The 13,356-nt window shown below is 41.9% G+C and overlaps 1 protein-coding gene across 1 annotated transcript in view; it reads left to right on the forward strand.

Annotated features, from left to right (window-relative positions):
- Positions 1–13,337, forward strand: part of LOC147144395 (ATP-sensitive inward rectifier potassium channel 1-like) — a 56,979-nt gene extending 43,642 nt beyond the window's left edge. Inside the window, exons 3-4 of the mRNA XM_086034940.1 lie at positions 8,872–9,002; positions 11,060–13,337. Of these exons, the coding sequence (XP_085891066.1) occupies positions 11,078–12,199 (1,122 nt within the window). The 5' untranslated portion in view covers positions 8,872–9,002; positions 11,060–11,077 and the 3' untranslated portion in view covers positions 12,200–13,337. The remainder of the gene's footprint in view (positions 1–8,871; positions 9,003–11,059) is intronic.
- The last annotated feature ends 19 nt before the right edge of the window (positions 13,338–13,356 follow it).

Consider the following 13,356-nt stretch of genomic DNA (forward strand, 5'->3'; position numbering starts at 1 on the left):
AAAAAAAAAGAATTTAAAAAAAATCTATTCTTGACAGACACTCATACAACATTTCCGCTGTTCAATGGTACATCTTGTATCAGTTTGGGGGCACGGTGGTGAACTGAACCCTTGTCACATAGAATGAACAAAAACAAAGGAGGACAACGGTCCACTGAAATTGTTTCTTGCCCGTGGAAAGAGGAGTTTTATTCAAGAAGTGAGTCCAGCAAGAAAACGACCGGCTGCAGCAAAGATGAGATACACCCATAGCGAATCCTCAGTAACAGGCTAGGCTAACATTTGTGCTTGTATCTTTTTTATTGCTTGCCATGCATCGTCTTACTTCATTGCGATGACGACTCTGCTCGAGCAGTGAGCTTCTTTTTATTTCCCCCCGTGATATCGGTTGTGGTTACTTGGCTGACCACATACTAGAAATAGTACAAAAAATGTGCTTGCGTCTGTCTTGCTATTGTCCTTTGTGGCGTTCGGTGCTATCTTTTCAGGTATGGGTGACTTGAATATAACCGCGTTAGATCAAGCACAGTTTAAATCTTCCCTAGGCCGTGCTCGTCTACGCGAGTCCAATCATTTCACGGAACTTGCAACCAAATGCACGCTCATTTATTTGAAATGCTTTACGATTGAAATGTGTGACCACATGAATGCACACAAGACGTCACACATTCTGGACGTTAAGATTCAGCTGCCATACCGTGGAGTAGACTGCATTAACCCTCTCCTGGCAGGTGTTGCAGATTCGCAACAACCAATGGCTGATCCCCTAATTAATACGCATTCAGATTTTATGAGTCTTTTTTTACTCAGAAACACGACTAAACTATTACTAAAAGTTCATTCTAGCCTGAGTGAAAGGCGGAGGAGGAGGTAGAGGAAGTGGAAAGTATGGTGGGGAGAGCTTTGACGCTGCTTGTCATCGTAAAGCCTCCTCATGTACTTCCTGCATTGAATTTCGGAGAAGATTTATGGCTCTGTCTTACCCTTTGTATCCCGCCAACAGCACCCCCTCGATCCCCTCCAACTGAATTGCCACGCCACAATGAAAATGCAAGAAGACTGTCAGATACTTCTTGTGCTACCGGCAGCAAACGGCCAGGGAGCCAATTATAGGATTAGAGGACATCAAGGAAAGCGTCTGCAATAATGAGGAGCTTGAGATCTGCCAGAAGGATGCAAGTTCTGGGTCATACGTGCACCCCTCCCTCAAGCCTTCATTGTAAGGACTAAAGTCCAGTTCTCCTTCTGCTATATTGATCTGTCGTTCGGGTCAACCACCCCCACTCCGGAGTGGCGCGTTCATAGTATATGTAATTATTCCCTTTTGGAGATCACACCCATTCCCCGCACGCTCACCCCCAAGAGAAATTCACCCAGTTAGCCGTACGGCCTCACATTAATCACATATCACACATTGACAAATTGCTGGCACGTTCATTACTGAGGAAACCTGTGTACGGTTCAGCAGTGTTTGCATAATAGGGCTGGATATCACTTTATAATAAGGTCTTCTTGGTCTTTTAATAGGCAACACATTAGAAAGATAAAACTCTGGGTGCCCTGTAGGAAGAAGATACACCACGGTATGTGCACAGTGTAATTTGATATCCATCAGTGGAGGCTTACATACACTGAAAAAAATGGTGTGTTGAATTCACTCGCTTTTATTTTGTTGACAAAATAAAATCATCTGGATCCAGATACATTTATTTAGTAGATACAGTCCGCTTAAAAAAATCATCCGGATCCAGATGATTCCATTTCGTGCAACCACTTGAAGAAATAAAATTGAGTGAATTCAACAGAAACGTTTTTTCACTATATGAAGCTAAAATGGCACTCTGAACAATCTTAATTTGGATCAGCACCAAATTATTGACCTTCATAGAGCTCCTGCGTGAATTTGGATTTAGTCACAAAGGCTTTACATTGCAGATTTTAGGGAGTGGTCAGACTTAAATACAGTACTCGTGTCTGAATCAGTGGCTTATTTTCAACAATTACATTCCTGGTAGATTTAGGATTCACACTGGCATTTTTTTTAGGTAATCTTTATCTTCTATATCATGGGGTGTCTCACCCCAACCATCGAAGGCCCCAGCATCCGATCCGTACCTCGTCCAACACACCTGATTCAACTGATCAGGATTGGTATCAGGCTTCTTGGAGTTTGCTGAAGAGCTGATCATTTTAATCAGGTGTGTTGGACCTAACCCCAACTTTAAAGTCACTGCTGGCCTGGACATCCTTCCAAACAATTGTCTGTCTGCTTGGTTACATTAGCGTGTATGGCGAGGCTCCAACACTTCATAGTGCTTTGCTGAGCAGTTTTGCGCCATTACTTTCTAATTTTGCGTCAACATTTTTTCGCAGGTTAATTCCAGAGACCTGAAGCAAGGGTTTTATTAACACGAGGAGCACGAGAGCAGTCATTTTGACTGTTTTCAAACTTTGATGTGTTATTACTCACATCGGCTTGGGCTGGCTCTGACAATGACTTAATGTCCAACCCCGTATTAGTGCCTATATCCGTTTTTTTTATGTCTATTGAAAGCTACGTTTCTTATAATAAACATTACATACTGATTAGTTTACCTGAAAAAGACTTAGAAAATTAATCTTGGGACCACAGCAACATAAATCACTGACTTCTTCCTTGGCCCTGTTTTTGCATTTTCCAAACAAAGAAACAAGCAGTGATTAAAGCATGAGCTCCTCGGCTGAAGTCATTAATGTGAAAAACTAAGATCAAATTTCCTAGGTAGGATCATGAACACATCACCCTCCAGTATATGTTAAAGTAGCAACGTTTCATTAATTTCTCCTCCCCGTTCTACTGAAACGGTTCATAGACTCGGTTGAGCGCTGGAGACGTGTGCTGAGACCAGCAGCGCTGACTCGCCCACACTCCAAAGCGTTTTGACAAGCCGTGATCCTCAAATGAAGAAACAATCATTTCATAGGTCATAACTGAGGATATTGGGTCAGCCTCACCCAAGCCTCTCTTTTTTGGCTTCATTCGCCGTCACTTGTTCTCACCTCATTATAGGATTCACGAGCTCTGATTGATCCTCTTCGGCACTGTAGTGAACAGCCTTGTTGCTGGCAGTCCACAACAAAATTATGGGGGAGGGTGTTAATGGATATGAGAAGACAACCTCAATAAGCATATCAGCACAGGCACGACGGAAGTAGCCGAACATTGACTCGTCAGAACAAATGCTTGCATCCGCGCACTGCTGGATTGTTGCATGTAAATATTTCGCTAGTTAACCAAATGGACATTTTGCATTTTATGCTGAGGCTCTTGGGTGGGTGATTGTGGGCAGGTGGGCCAGCATTAAAACATCTTGCATAAAAGGTTCAAGTCTTGTACAGGAAAATGTGTGGATGATTAAAAATCTCCCATTACATACATACTGTATATAAAGCAGTACATGCCGTCACAATATCAGCATATTGGTACAATAATGATCATCATTATTGCAGGGCGGGGGAGGCAAACAAAAACAATAGACTTCTAGATCTTCTAGTTCTCTCATCATAAGGAGGGTTAAGAGAATGAGTGCGTCTATTAGGCTTTAAATTATGAATTGAAATGAGTGTGTGGCTGTACAGCGCAGCGCAGTGTTACATAATTTAGGAATGCTGTACATTGTGTCTCTTATGCACAGAATTTGAATGTATGGGAGTGAAAGTGGGACACTGAAAGCCTCTCAGCAAAGACAACAAACAAAACCAAACATGATTGCAGCCACTGTATGCCATAGCACGATCTGGCACGGCTGTGTTGTTGCGGCAACTTCGCAATTAACCCCGTTGCCTCCTGACCTTTAACATTGAAACTGTAAAATGGATTTTTGTTGCTCTTACTTGTGACTATGACAAAAAAATAAAAAATAAACAACACATTTTCTTTGCGTTAACGGTGATGCTTCCGCCGTCTTCAACATGGCGATAACGTGCTCTTGAGATGATCATAATACAGTGAGATTTCATCATGTGTCCTGGAGGTAATTATCGAATTTGACTTATTCGGTCCAAAATGACCATTTAAAATATCAGTGTGTCTCAGTTAAATTCCTGTGATTACAGTGCATATACAACCATACGTTCAAATGTTTGATTGAAAAAAAAAACGACACCGAGATAAATTATTTAAAAAAAGATCCCACCAATAATGTGACCTAGATTATAACCTGTAGAACTCAACTGTAAAAAAAAAAAAAATCTGAATCAACCAATCACATTCAAACCCATGTTAAATGACACACACCTGACACCATTTCAAGTGACTCCAATTAATTATTAGTTTGTCAGTTATAAAAATGAACTTACAGACCACACAGGTGTTAAGAGACTTGAATTAGGATCTTTGCCTAGAATAATTTCCTTTTAGTTCATTTTTTTTTTTTTTTAATTACCCATTGTTTACTGAAAGCCGAATGCTCTTGGAACTGTTTAGTTATCAAACATGCAAAGATGCTAGTATCAAAAACACCTGGCATCATGTTTGCACTTCTTGGAGATTTCTTAGAGCTGCTGTCGGATTGACTGTTTAGCTGAGACAAAATCATGTAGCATCCCAGAGTATCCCTCCAGGCGGAAAGATTTTGCCGATCTCTGGAACCTTCCAGCAGTGAGTCTGACGCGATATGAGGAGGTAACCCTGCGGCAGCAGGGCGCTCTCGCCGGGGCACTGTCATTCTAAGCAGCGCGCGGCTGAGGGAGCTGCTTCTGAACACGACGTTCCATTTTTATGCCCTTTGAAGAAAATTACTTTGAGACAAAAAAAGATGAAAATGAAAATAATGACCTTGTCATAAAAATGAAACTGGGAATGAGTGAAACGCAATATGATGGCTGTGTCGTTGCCCTTCAAGCAGGAGAATAGTGCTACATTGTCAGTCAGTGTCACTGAAGTCCTTGCACTCTCCATGCTCAGTATTCCCTTATCGCATGCCACTGGCCAAATTGGGAGTAAGGTATGAATGAAGAAGTGGATCTATATTCTCTTTCCCTCTCATTGACTTGCTTATTCCGGCGAGGGAGCTGCCTAATCAAGCTGAAGTCCTGTGAGTGGGGGATTTGTGACAGCAAGAGAATCACAACATGAGCCCAGAATATTGAGTGGCAACAAAATTATACATTTGATCATTTTGTCATTAAAGATTGAAGGGTGAGGGAAATCCCCCCCAAAAATATAGACATGGGCACACAACATACTTAGTGAAACAGAGACTACTGTATAGGCAATGGAAAAGTACTGATGAGACACTAAACCAGGGGTGCCAAACGTACGGCCTGGGGGCTGGATCAGCCCGGCAAAGAGGTTTAATCTAGCCCGCGAGATGATTTTAGTCCAAATTATAAATATAAGTAAATCCAACGGATTAATCGGCTAACTGCTTGGCCAAATAACCGATGTTAGATGTACACAAGTGGTACTGGTCTTCATATAATACATAGAACTCTTCCCTAGCATTGATGCCTGAAATATGTTAAGTAAAATTTGCCATTAAGGTCATTCTGTCGACCTATTTCGCCAAACATAAATATTTATGTAATGCTCAGATGAGCAATGCAACTAGGAGAAGAAATTGACCTGGATTTCATGATATTACAAACAACCTAAAGTCATGGTTTGTTTAACAAAAAACAAAACAATAGAAGCCTGCAACATAAATCAAACATAAATGTCTTAAATGTGACACACATTCAACTACTAGTAGCACAAACTCATATGACAAGGATTAGCGTCTTTAGAACGTCTCTTATTAAAAAGCATTGTGCCAGGCAGTGCATTCCGGGAACCTTGTAAAATCGGCAGATATGACACACTGGGATGTTAAAGTCACCAGCCATTTAGTTTTAATTCATTTTACGCCCTTTCTACAAACCTTCATTCATCTGAGAAACTATTTACTTCCTTCAGCAGGTGCTGCTTTTTGGGTTATCTGCATACAGTCCATAGTTCAAATGGGCTCAGCAGTTCACTAGTACGTGTGTGTGAACAGAATCAACAAATGGAGTAGATTTAACATTTATAACATTTATATCTCTACCTATTTTTTTTTAGATGTTTTATGTTTGTCTTAAGTGGCTGTCATAACTGTCGACGAATTGGGAACCGGTCTCAAGACAGTTTTTGTTGCACCGCCCGCAAGCATTATTTTCCTTTGTATTCACCAAGCAAGTATGAATCAATAGAAATGTTCAGAATGCATCTGACTTCCCCACAAAAAAAAAAAATGCACTCTGTAGATGTGTGCACAAGAATTTCCAACTGTAAACCCTATTATTGCTATTGTGTTCATCCTGGGTAATTTTATTCCACCCTTTTTAAAACTAAAAAAAAAAAAAATCTACCAATATCAGTGAACCGCTTGTAAAATTCACTGTCATTCATAAGAGCTCACTCATTTAGAGGGCATCTGAGGTTACATGTTGCTTCATTATGACCCAAGGGACTTTAGGCCCAATGCTGAGTGGACGAGCCAGTGGAAAATTCCCACAAGCCCCGCAGGCTTGTATCCTCAGCCGTATGCTCGTCTTCAGCCACCGCCTACAGCCTCCTATTGATATGCACATAGCAGCCAAAGGCGTCAATACTTGATTCACACATCCCGGGATTATAGTGACCTCAACAACTACACCCCTGAATATTGCTGACAAAATTCACCCTGCCTAAAGTAACTACAAACAAGGCAGAAAAGAGATGAAGATACAGTGTGCGCTAAATAAACGATTCACTGCTTGCATCTCGCGGCAAGTGGGGGAAATGCTGCTGCAGCACATTTCCTCTACTAGGGATTGCAAACGACTGGCATTTAGCACGATGCCACTTTTACACTGTGAATGATGGATATGGAATATGAATGCTCAGTGACATGATGACCCAGCGAAATGGAGACCATCAGTGAACACCATGCACCCTCATCGCTCAGCACGCACACGCACACACACGCCCACACTCACACACACACACACATTCTTGTCTATCGAAATTTGTGGTAACCCTTCTGAACCGATCACTACCCTATTTAAATTCAAACCCGTAGACCTTTTTAAATGAATAGTTGACGGAGTTAATTGATATCCTTCGGCCCACTCCTTTTTATAATGCATAATTGAGGTTTTCAGTAACTTTATATAGTTTGTAGCCAAACAATTTCTAGACATAAAGAGCTGTGAAGTCAAAAGACCAAGTGTAGAAAAATGTAATTCTGTTGAGTGTATATGACCACAAAAGAAGTATATTATGCACAGAAAAATATACGCATTATCACCCAGCAGCCATAAGGTGACTGACAGAAACTGATACAGAAACCACCATTGTTCGAAGTGCCCTTGCCAATTGGTGGGAGGGATGGGGGGTCAGACACGTGGGGGGCATACCAGCATTGTTTTGTTTCTAATCCGTGAGGGCTTAGTAATTAGCGCGTATAATAAGCCATACATTTGTGCCCGGTTTTACACAACCCGTTTTCGTGCGCACCCAAAATGCACGTTAACAGCTACATGAGGGTAAACAACTAATACTTTATTTGTCTTTGATGTACTGTTATTATACACCGATTAACATCTCTTTTGACTCTCATTCAATGGCCTCTGAAACTTGACATATCAATATTTTTGCTGCGGTTTTGATTTTATTGTGGATGAGTTTTATTTTTTTATTCACAGTTGGTGTGTTTGAGTTGTCATGGGGTCGTCATTATTCATTGTTAGTCACTGACTGACCGTTCTCTCGAATAACTAAAAGTAACTCACGAAGTTGCCAAACCTGCTCGGCGATCCGTGCGGTAGTGATGGCCATTTTACAGGTCGATTGGGTACAATAAAAGGCATCACGAATGACAGAGTTGGTCAAACAATAAAAGAATACAAGAGCTTTGAATGCCTCATGCTTAACATCCTTTTCCAAAGGCATGGATTAACAGAAACACTGAGCCTTAATAGCGCCGTGTGCGAACAATACAGCTTTGTGGATGCAGAACATGTGTTCCACGACTCGTAAAGTAATACTGAAACACTTTTTGGGGGCATTTTACCAAGGCGCAGTAGTTCTGAAAAATGACTCCGGCTATAATTTGCAACTTTTCTCCTTTCAGCATTGAAAATATCCCCAGGTTGGTATTAGGATCTGGAGCATCTTCCCTTCTTATCTCTTGTCACCTCTTGTCCCACTTCGTCAGCTATTTTTGCTTCATGTTTCTCATATTTCACAACAACACCGCTCTTTGTTTGCGGTTACGGCATTGGCACTGATTTGTGACTGACAGTGACAACTCCATTTTGTCGTATTTGTCAAGGTGTATAGATTAATAAAAAAAAACACGAGTGTCATTTTGTGACGTTCCACATGTGAGACGTGGACTTAAAAGCATTTTGTAGTTCTAATCAGTGAGGCCATGAAAATGCAAATGATTCCAAAATATTCTATTAGGCTTTTATCAGAAAATACGGGAGTATTAATTCCACAAGAGGGCAATATGAAAACAAATGAGGCGGACTTAAGCCAAGTTTGGGTCCGGCCTAAATGTGTTACTCAGACACATCAATGTGGAACTTGCAGGTACGAGGCTTTTTCCATTTATATTCTAAACATTCACTTGGCCTTCATCCAGAAATGAATGATATCATAAACTAGAAAGGGAAAGGACCTGCACGGGGGGAGTGGATTGAGGTCAGCTTGGCCCTTGGTGCCAGGCGTCTGTGGGCTAAACACAGTTTATTAGAGCCGGGGGAAGGGTACCCATGCATGTGTGCGTGCGTTTGAAGGTGGGGTGTGGGGGTTGCTTGATGTGTCTGTGGGCGTAAACACTACCTGGCCGTTCTGCCGTGAGAGGACAGTATAAATGTACGCAGGTGCAGTAGAGCAGGCACAAGAGGACACGCCTATAAAACTCTGCCATTCAACTGTTGAAGAGGACCGAAGAGGTGGAGCTGGAGATCAACACTTAGCTGGATGTGCTGCAAGCTAGTTTACATCCATAGAGGTGAGCATTATTTATTCATGGAAAGACATACAGTAGTAGTTAATTTTGTTGGAGCAGGACAACTGCGCTACGTTTTGCTCACTTGTTCGGCAGTCAGTTATTGTGAGGCAACTTTGACGCTGCTCTGAAACTGTGATGATGAATTTATTTCAAGAAAAACAATTTTGACATGCACTTGACACAACTTAATTTTTTTTTTTTTACATGCTATCTTTTAGCTCTTGGTATGATTTTATATCATTTTTTATCTAATATGAAAATTAGATCATCTTATGAAATAAGAGAGAAACACAATGGTCACTGAAATAAAGTTGAAACTAACAAAGGTAATAATGTACTGTATGACAATTTCCCCAAAGTATTCGAATGAATGTCAGGCATTGCTTTATTTTGGCAGCCCAACAGAATTATTTGAAAAACTCACTAAACTGACCCAGACAAAATGTGCCCAGCCTTTTGAAGCAATCACAGCAAGCAAATGATTTCTCGAGCTCTCAATGAGACCTCTGCACCTGTCAGCAGCTATTTTATGAACCAACTTCAGCAGATGTCTCAAGTTTGAAGGGGAGCTTCTTCAGACTGTATGTTTCAGCCCCTTCCACATTTTCTTTATTTATGATTATCCCAAAGACTCGCTGCTATGTTCTGGCCATGCTTCACAAAATCCCGCACAGGTTGTCTTGCCTACAATTCTAATTTGTGCAATGATCGACTTATTTCTATCTTGATTTTCAGTGTATTTTTTTTTTTGTCATTGCTTTTGTCAGTTTCAAGTTATTTTGTTATTTCAGTGATAATTGTGGATTTGTCTTCATTGAACAGAAGGGTACCAGAAAGTTGGCATTTGTGTGCAAACCAGCGCTTCTCAATTATTTTCTGTTATGCCCTCACTAGGAACAAGAAAACATTTTGCGCCCCCCCCTCACTCTCTGCCACGACTATAAATAGTATCATTTGTCTAATAAATTGTTAGTACACCTCTGCCAAACATACGTATTAAGATTAAAGAAACAAACCCAAAAAATATAGATGTGCTTACAACCAAGAATAACTTTAGTAACATTGTTTTTTACTCAGTAACAGAAAAGATTTGACGTGCATCCATTTGCCTGAAATGTAAAATAACTAAATAAATAATAAATGAGTGCCACGGCCATTTACTGTTATCTATTATCCCCTGGGTCAAAAACCCGGCCCCCGATCCTCCCCGCAAAGGGGGGGGGGGCGCCCCACTATTTGAGAAGGACTGATATATGTTTGTTTTCCTCACCTTTGCATCCGATGCAGAGTGGATGTGCAAAGACTGCAAACAATTGAGAGCAAATGAATTTGTGCCGAATTAGACACTAAAGAGCCAGTAAATACTCTAGATTATGTTTGTTATCATTTAATAACTGTTGTTCATTCATTTTGACAAGGAACAAAAGAGGCTGTTAATAGTCAACCTCATTAGTCCACCACTGAGCATACGACGGTTGAATAATATCAAAAGCCGTAAACCTCATTCATTCCTTCTCTCTCTTTTTGTACGAAACACAGATGACGATTATCAACCTCAGGTGACTTAGTGTTGCTTTCCTGTAATTGCAGCTAATAAATTATTGTGGTTAATTCAGAACTTGCAAGGCACCATGAAAAGGTCGCAAAGGAAGAAAATTGCATGTGAGCTTTGAAGGCTGAAAAAAACCAAAAAACTCAGCTCACTGTACAGATTGTTTTGTACCAATTAAGACTCACCAACAAGCGTCTGATCACATTTATGTGTACACATGACTCAGCAAAAATAGGAACATAGTTGTTTGGGAGCTTCAGTCAGCTAATTGTTATTGAACTCATATCTTATCTGAACAGTTTGTTTTCTACCAAGGTTTACTTGTTTTTATGCTTGAAGTTGACGTTTTCTTATACCGGTTAGTTTATTGGGCTAATTAGGGGGTCTCATGCTTCAAAGATATTAGATATAGGCCATGCAAAATGCCAACTCAAACTACACTGCAATATTGTTTTACGGATCAAATGACCCATGTGGTAATAATGTTTTATATGCTGTCTCGAAGGTTGCGGACTCGTAGAAAATGTTTGGACCTTTCAGCAAACGTCTCCAGAACTACCTGGCTGAGCGAAAGAGTCGCAGGACCAGGCTGGTGACCAAAGACGGCCATTGCAACATCGAATATGGAAACATCAAGTACAGCAAACACTTTGCTTTCCTGGCCGACTTCTGGACCACATTTGTGGAGATCCGGTGGCGTTTTGTGCTCTTGTTCTTCATTGCATCGTTCACCCTGAGCTGGTTCATCTTCGGCCTACTCTGGTACTGGATTGCCCGTAGCAACGGAGATCTGACATGGCAGGAGCCCCCTGCGGAGCACACGCCTTGTGTCGACAATGTCGTCGGACTCACCACTGCCTTCCTGTACTCCCTTGAAACCCAGACCACCATTGGGTACGGCGGCCGAGCCCTCACTCCTGTTTGCCCCGGTGCTGTGGCCCTTCTCATCATCCAGTCTCTCCTTGGCGCCGTCATCAACTGCTTCATGTGTGGAATCATCTTATCCAAAATTTCCTCACCTAAAAAAAGGGCAAAGACCATCTCATTCAGCGACATGGCTGTTATAAGCCCAAAGAACGGCGCGCTCTGCTTGTCAATACGAGTGGCCAACCTCCGCAAGACCCTCATGATCGGAAGCCAGATCTACGGCAAACTGCTGAGAACCACCAATACGATGGACGGCGAGACCATCATCATGGACCAGGTGAACATCGACTTCATGGTGGACGCCGGGAAGGACAACCTTTTCTTTGTGTGTCCGCTCACACTTTGTCACGTCATCAACAAGGGCAGCCCTTTCTTTGAGATGGCGGTGGACACGCTCCACAAGCAAGAGTTTGAGCTGGTCGTGTTCTTGGACGGTACCGCCGAGTCCACCAGCTCCTCCTGTCAAGTCCGGACTTCCTTTATTCCACAGGAGATCATGTGGGGCTACAATTTCCTGCCCATCATCTCCCGAAACAAAGAAGGTAAATACAGGGTGGATTTCTCCAACTTTTCCAAAGTGGTGCCTGTGGCAACCGCACACTGCGCCTACTGTTTCCACAACATTAAGGGTCACCACCACCACTCCAAAGATGGACTTGACAACCAGGGCTTTGAGGCGATTGACATCAATGATCCGGCAAGTATCACCAAGATGTAAGACCACGTAGGCGGTGGACAAGAGACTCTGGATGCCTTTTACCGCTCACTGATGAACCCCTTAAGAATCCCAAAATATGTTTGGCACGAGAGCGTGAAAGCGAACCTCATTATCATTTGCAAAATGTGTGGGTCAACTGAGTTATTGTGAAGAGGGGTTGTATGTAGGTAAAGCCACACCCGTCAATGTCTATCGGCCAAGAACTTGTTTTCGAAAGGGTTGTCATGTCATGAAAATTTCCTGGTTGAAATCAGAGGTGGGCATTTTACACAATTTGGCTCCCCCGTCATTCGTCATCCGTCAGCGGCCAGGGTACCCGTGTATCATTTGTCAGTTCGTCATTTTTCGTGACGAACCAAATTGTGAATGTCAGTTTGTCAGTCCGTCAGTTAGTCCGTCAGAAGCCTGTTGTTCCATCGGTCCCCCTCACCCCCAAAAAACATCACCAAAAAGGTGTCCGTCAGTATTGACGATTACTGTGGCGGATAAAGATCCACTTCCGTCAGTGCTTAGAGACCGTCAGTTGTAAAAAAAAAAGTCCATCATTCGTCAATCATTGACAAAACGGGCGTCCATCAGTGACGGACCGGTCGGTCAGTCCCGACGGACTGCTCACCTCCGTTTGAAATACTAGAAGAGAAAAGAATGAATGTACTGTAGCTCCTCCCACAAAGTAATCTACTCAAATGATCTCTTGCCGTGAATGAAGATGAGTCGCTCTCATTTAGCTCAGAGCCTTGCACATCGGATTTACCGAGGGTAGCAGAAGACTGCATTATTCTGTCTTTGAATCTTACTTGAACAACTTGTTTTGGTTTCCTTGCAAATGCCATGGATGACCAAACAATATTAGTGGTTGTTTAATAATTCATGCCAGTGTTGTGTGGCGTACACAAAAAGACACTTGGGCTTGCAACATTAGCCTTTGTTTATGTATTCCAGCACTGGCACTCACCCAGGTTTAATGTGGAACTTTTGAGTGACGGTAGAGTGGGAGAACAATGTTCTCATGAAACACTTCAATTATGGCTGCGTGCAGCCTGAATTATTGAATGAAATCAAATATTTGTATGTTTTTTTTTTCTATTTGATCTCAGGGGGGAAACAGCTGAAATAAAACTATTTTTACACTCAATAATGTCTGTCTTGCATTGCTC

The sequence above is a fragment of the Filicampus tigris genome, chromosome 7 (assembly GCF_054856515.1).
Source record: "Filicampus tigris isolate MCC_2025a chromosome 7, RoL_Ftig_1.0, whole genome shotgun sequence".
NCBI lineage: Eukaryota > Metazoa > Chordata > Actinopteri > Syngnathiformes > Syngnathidae > Filicampus > Filicampus tigris.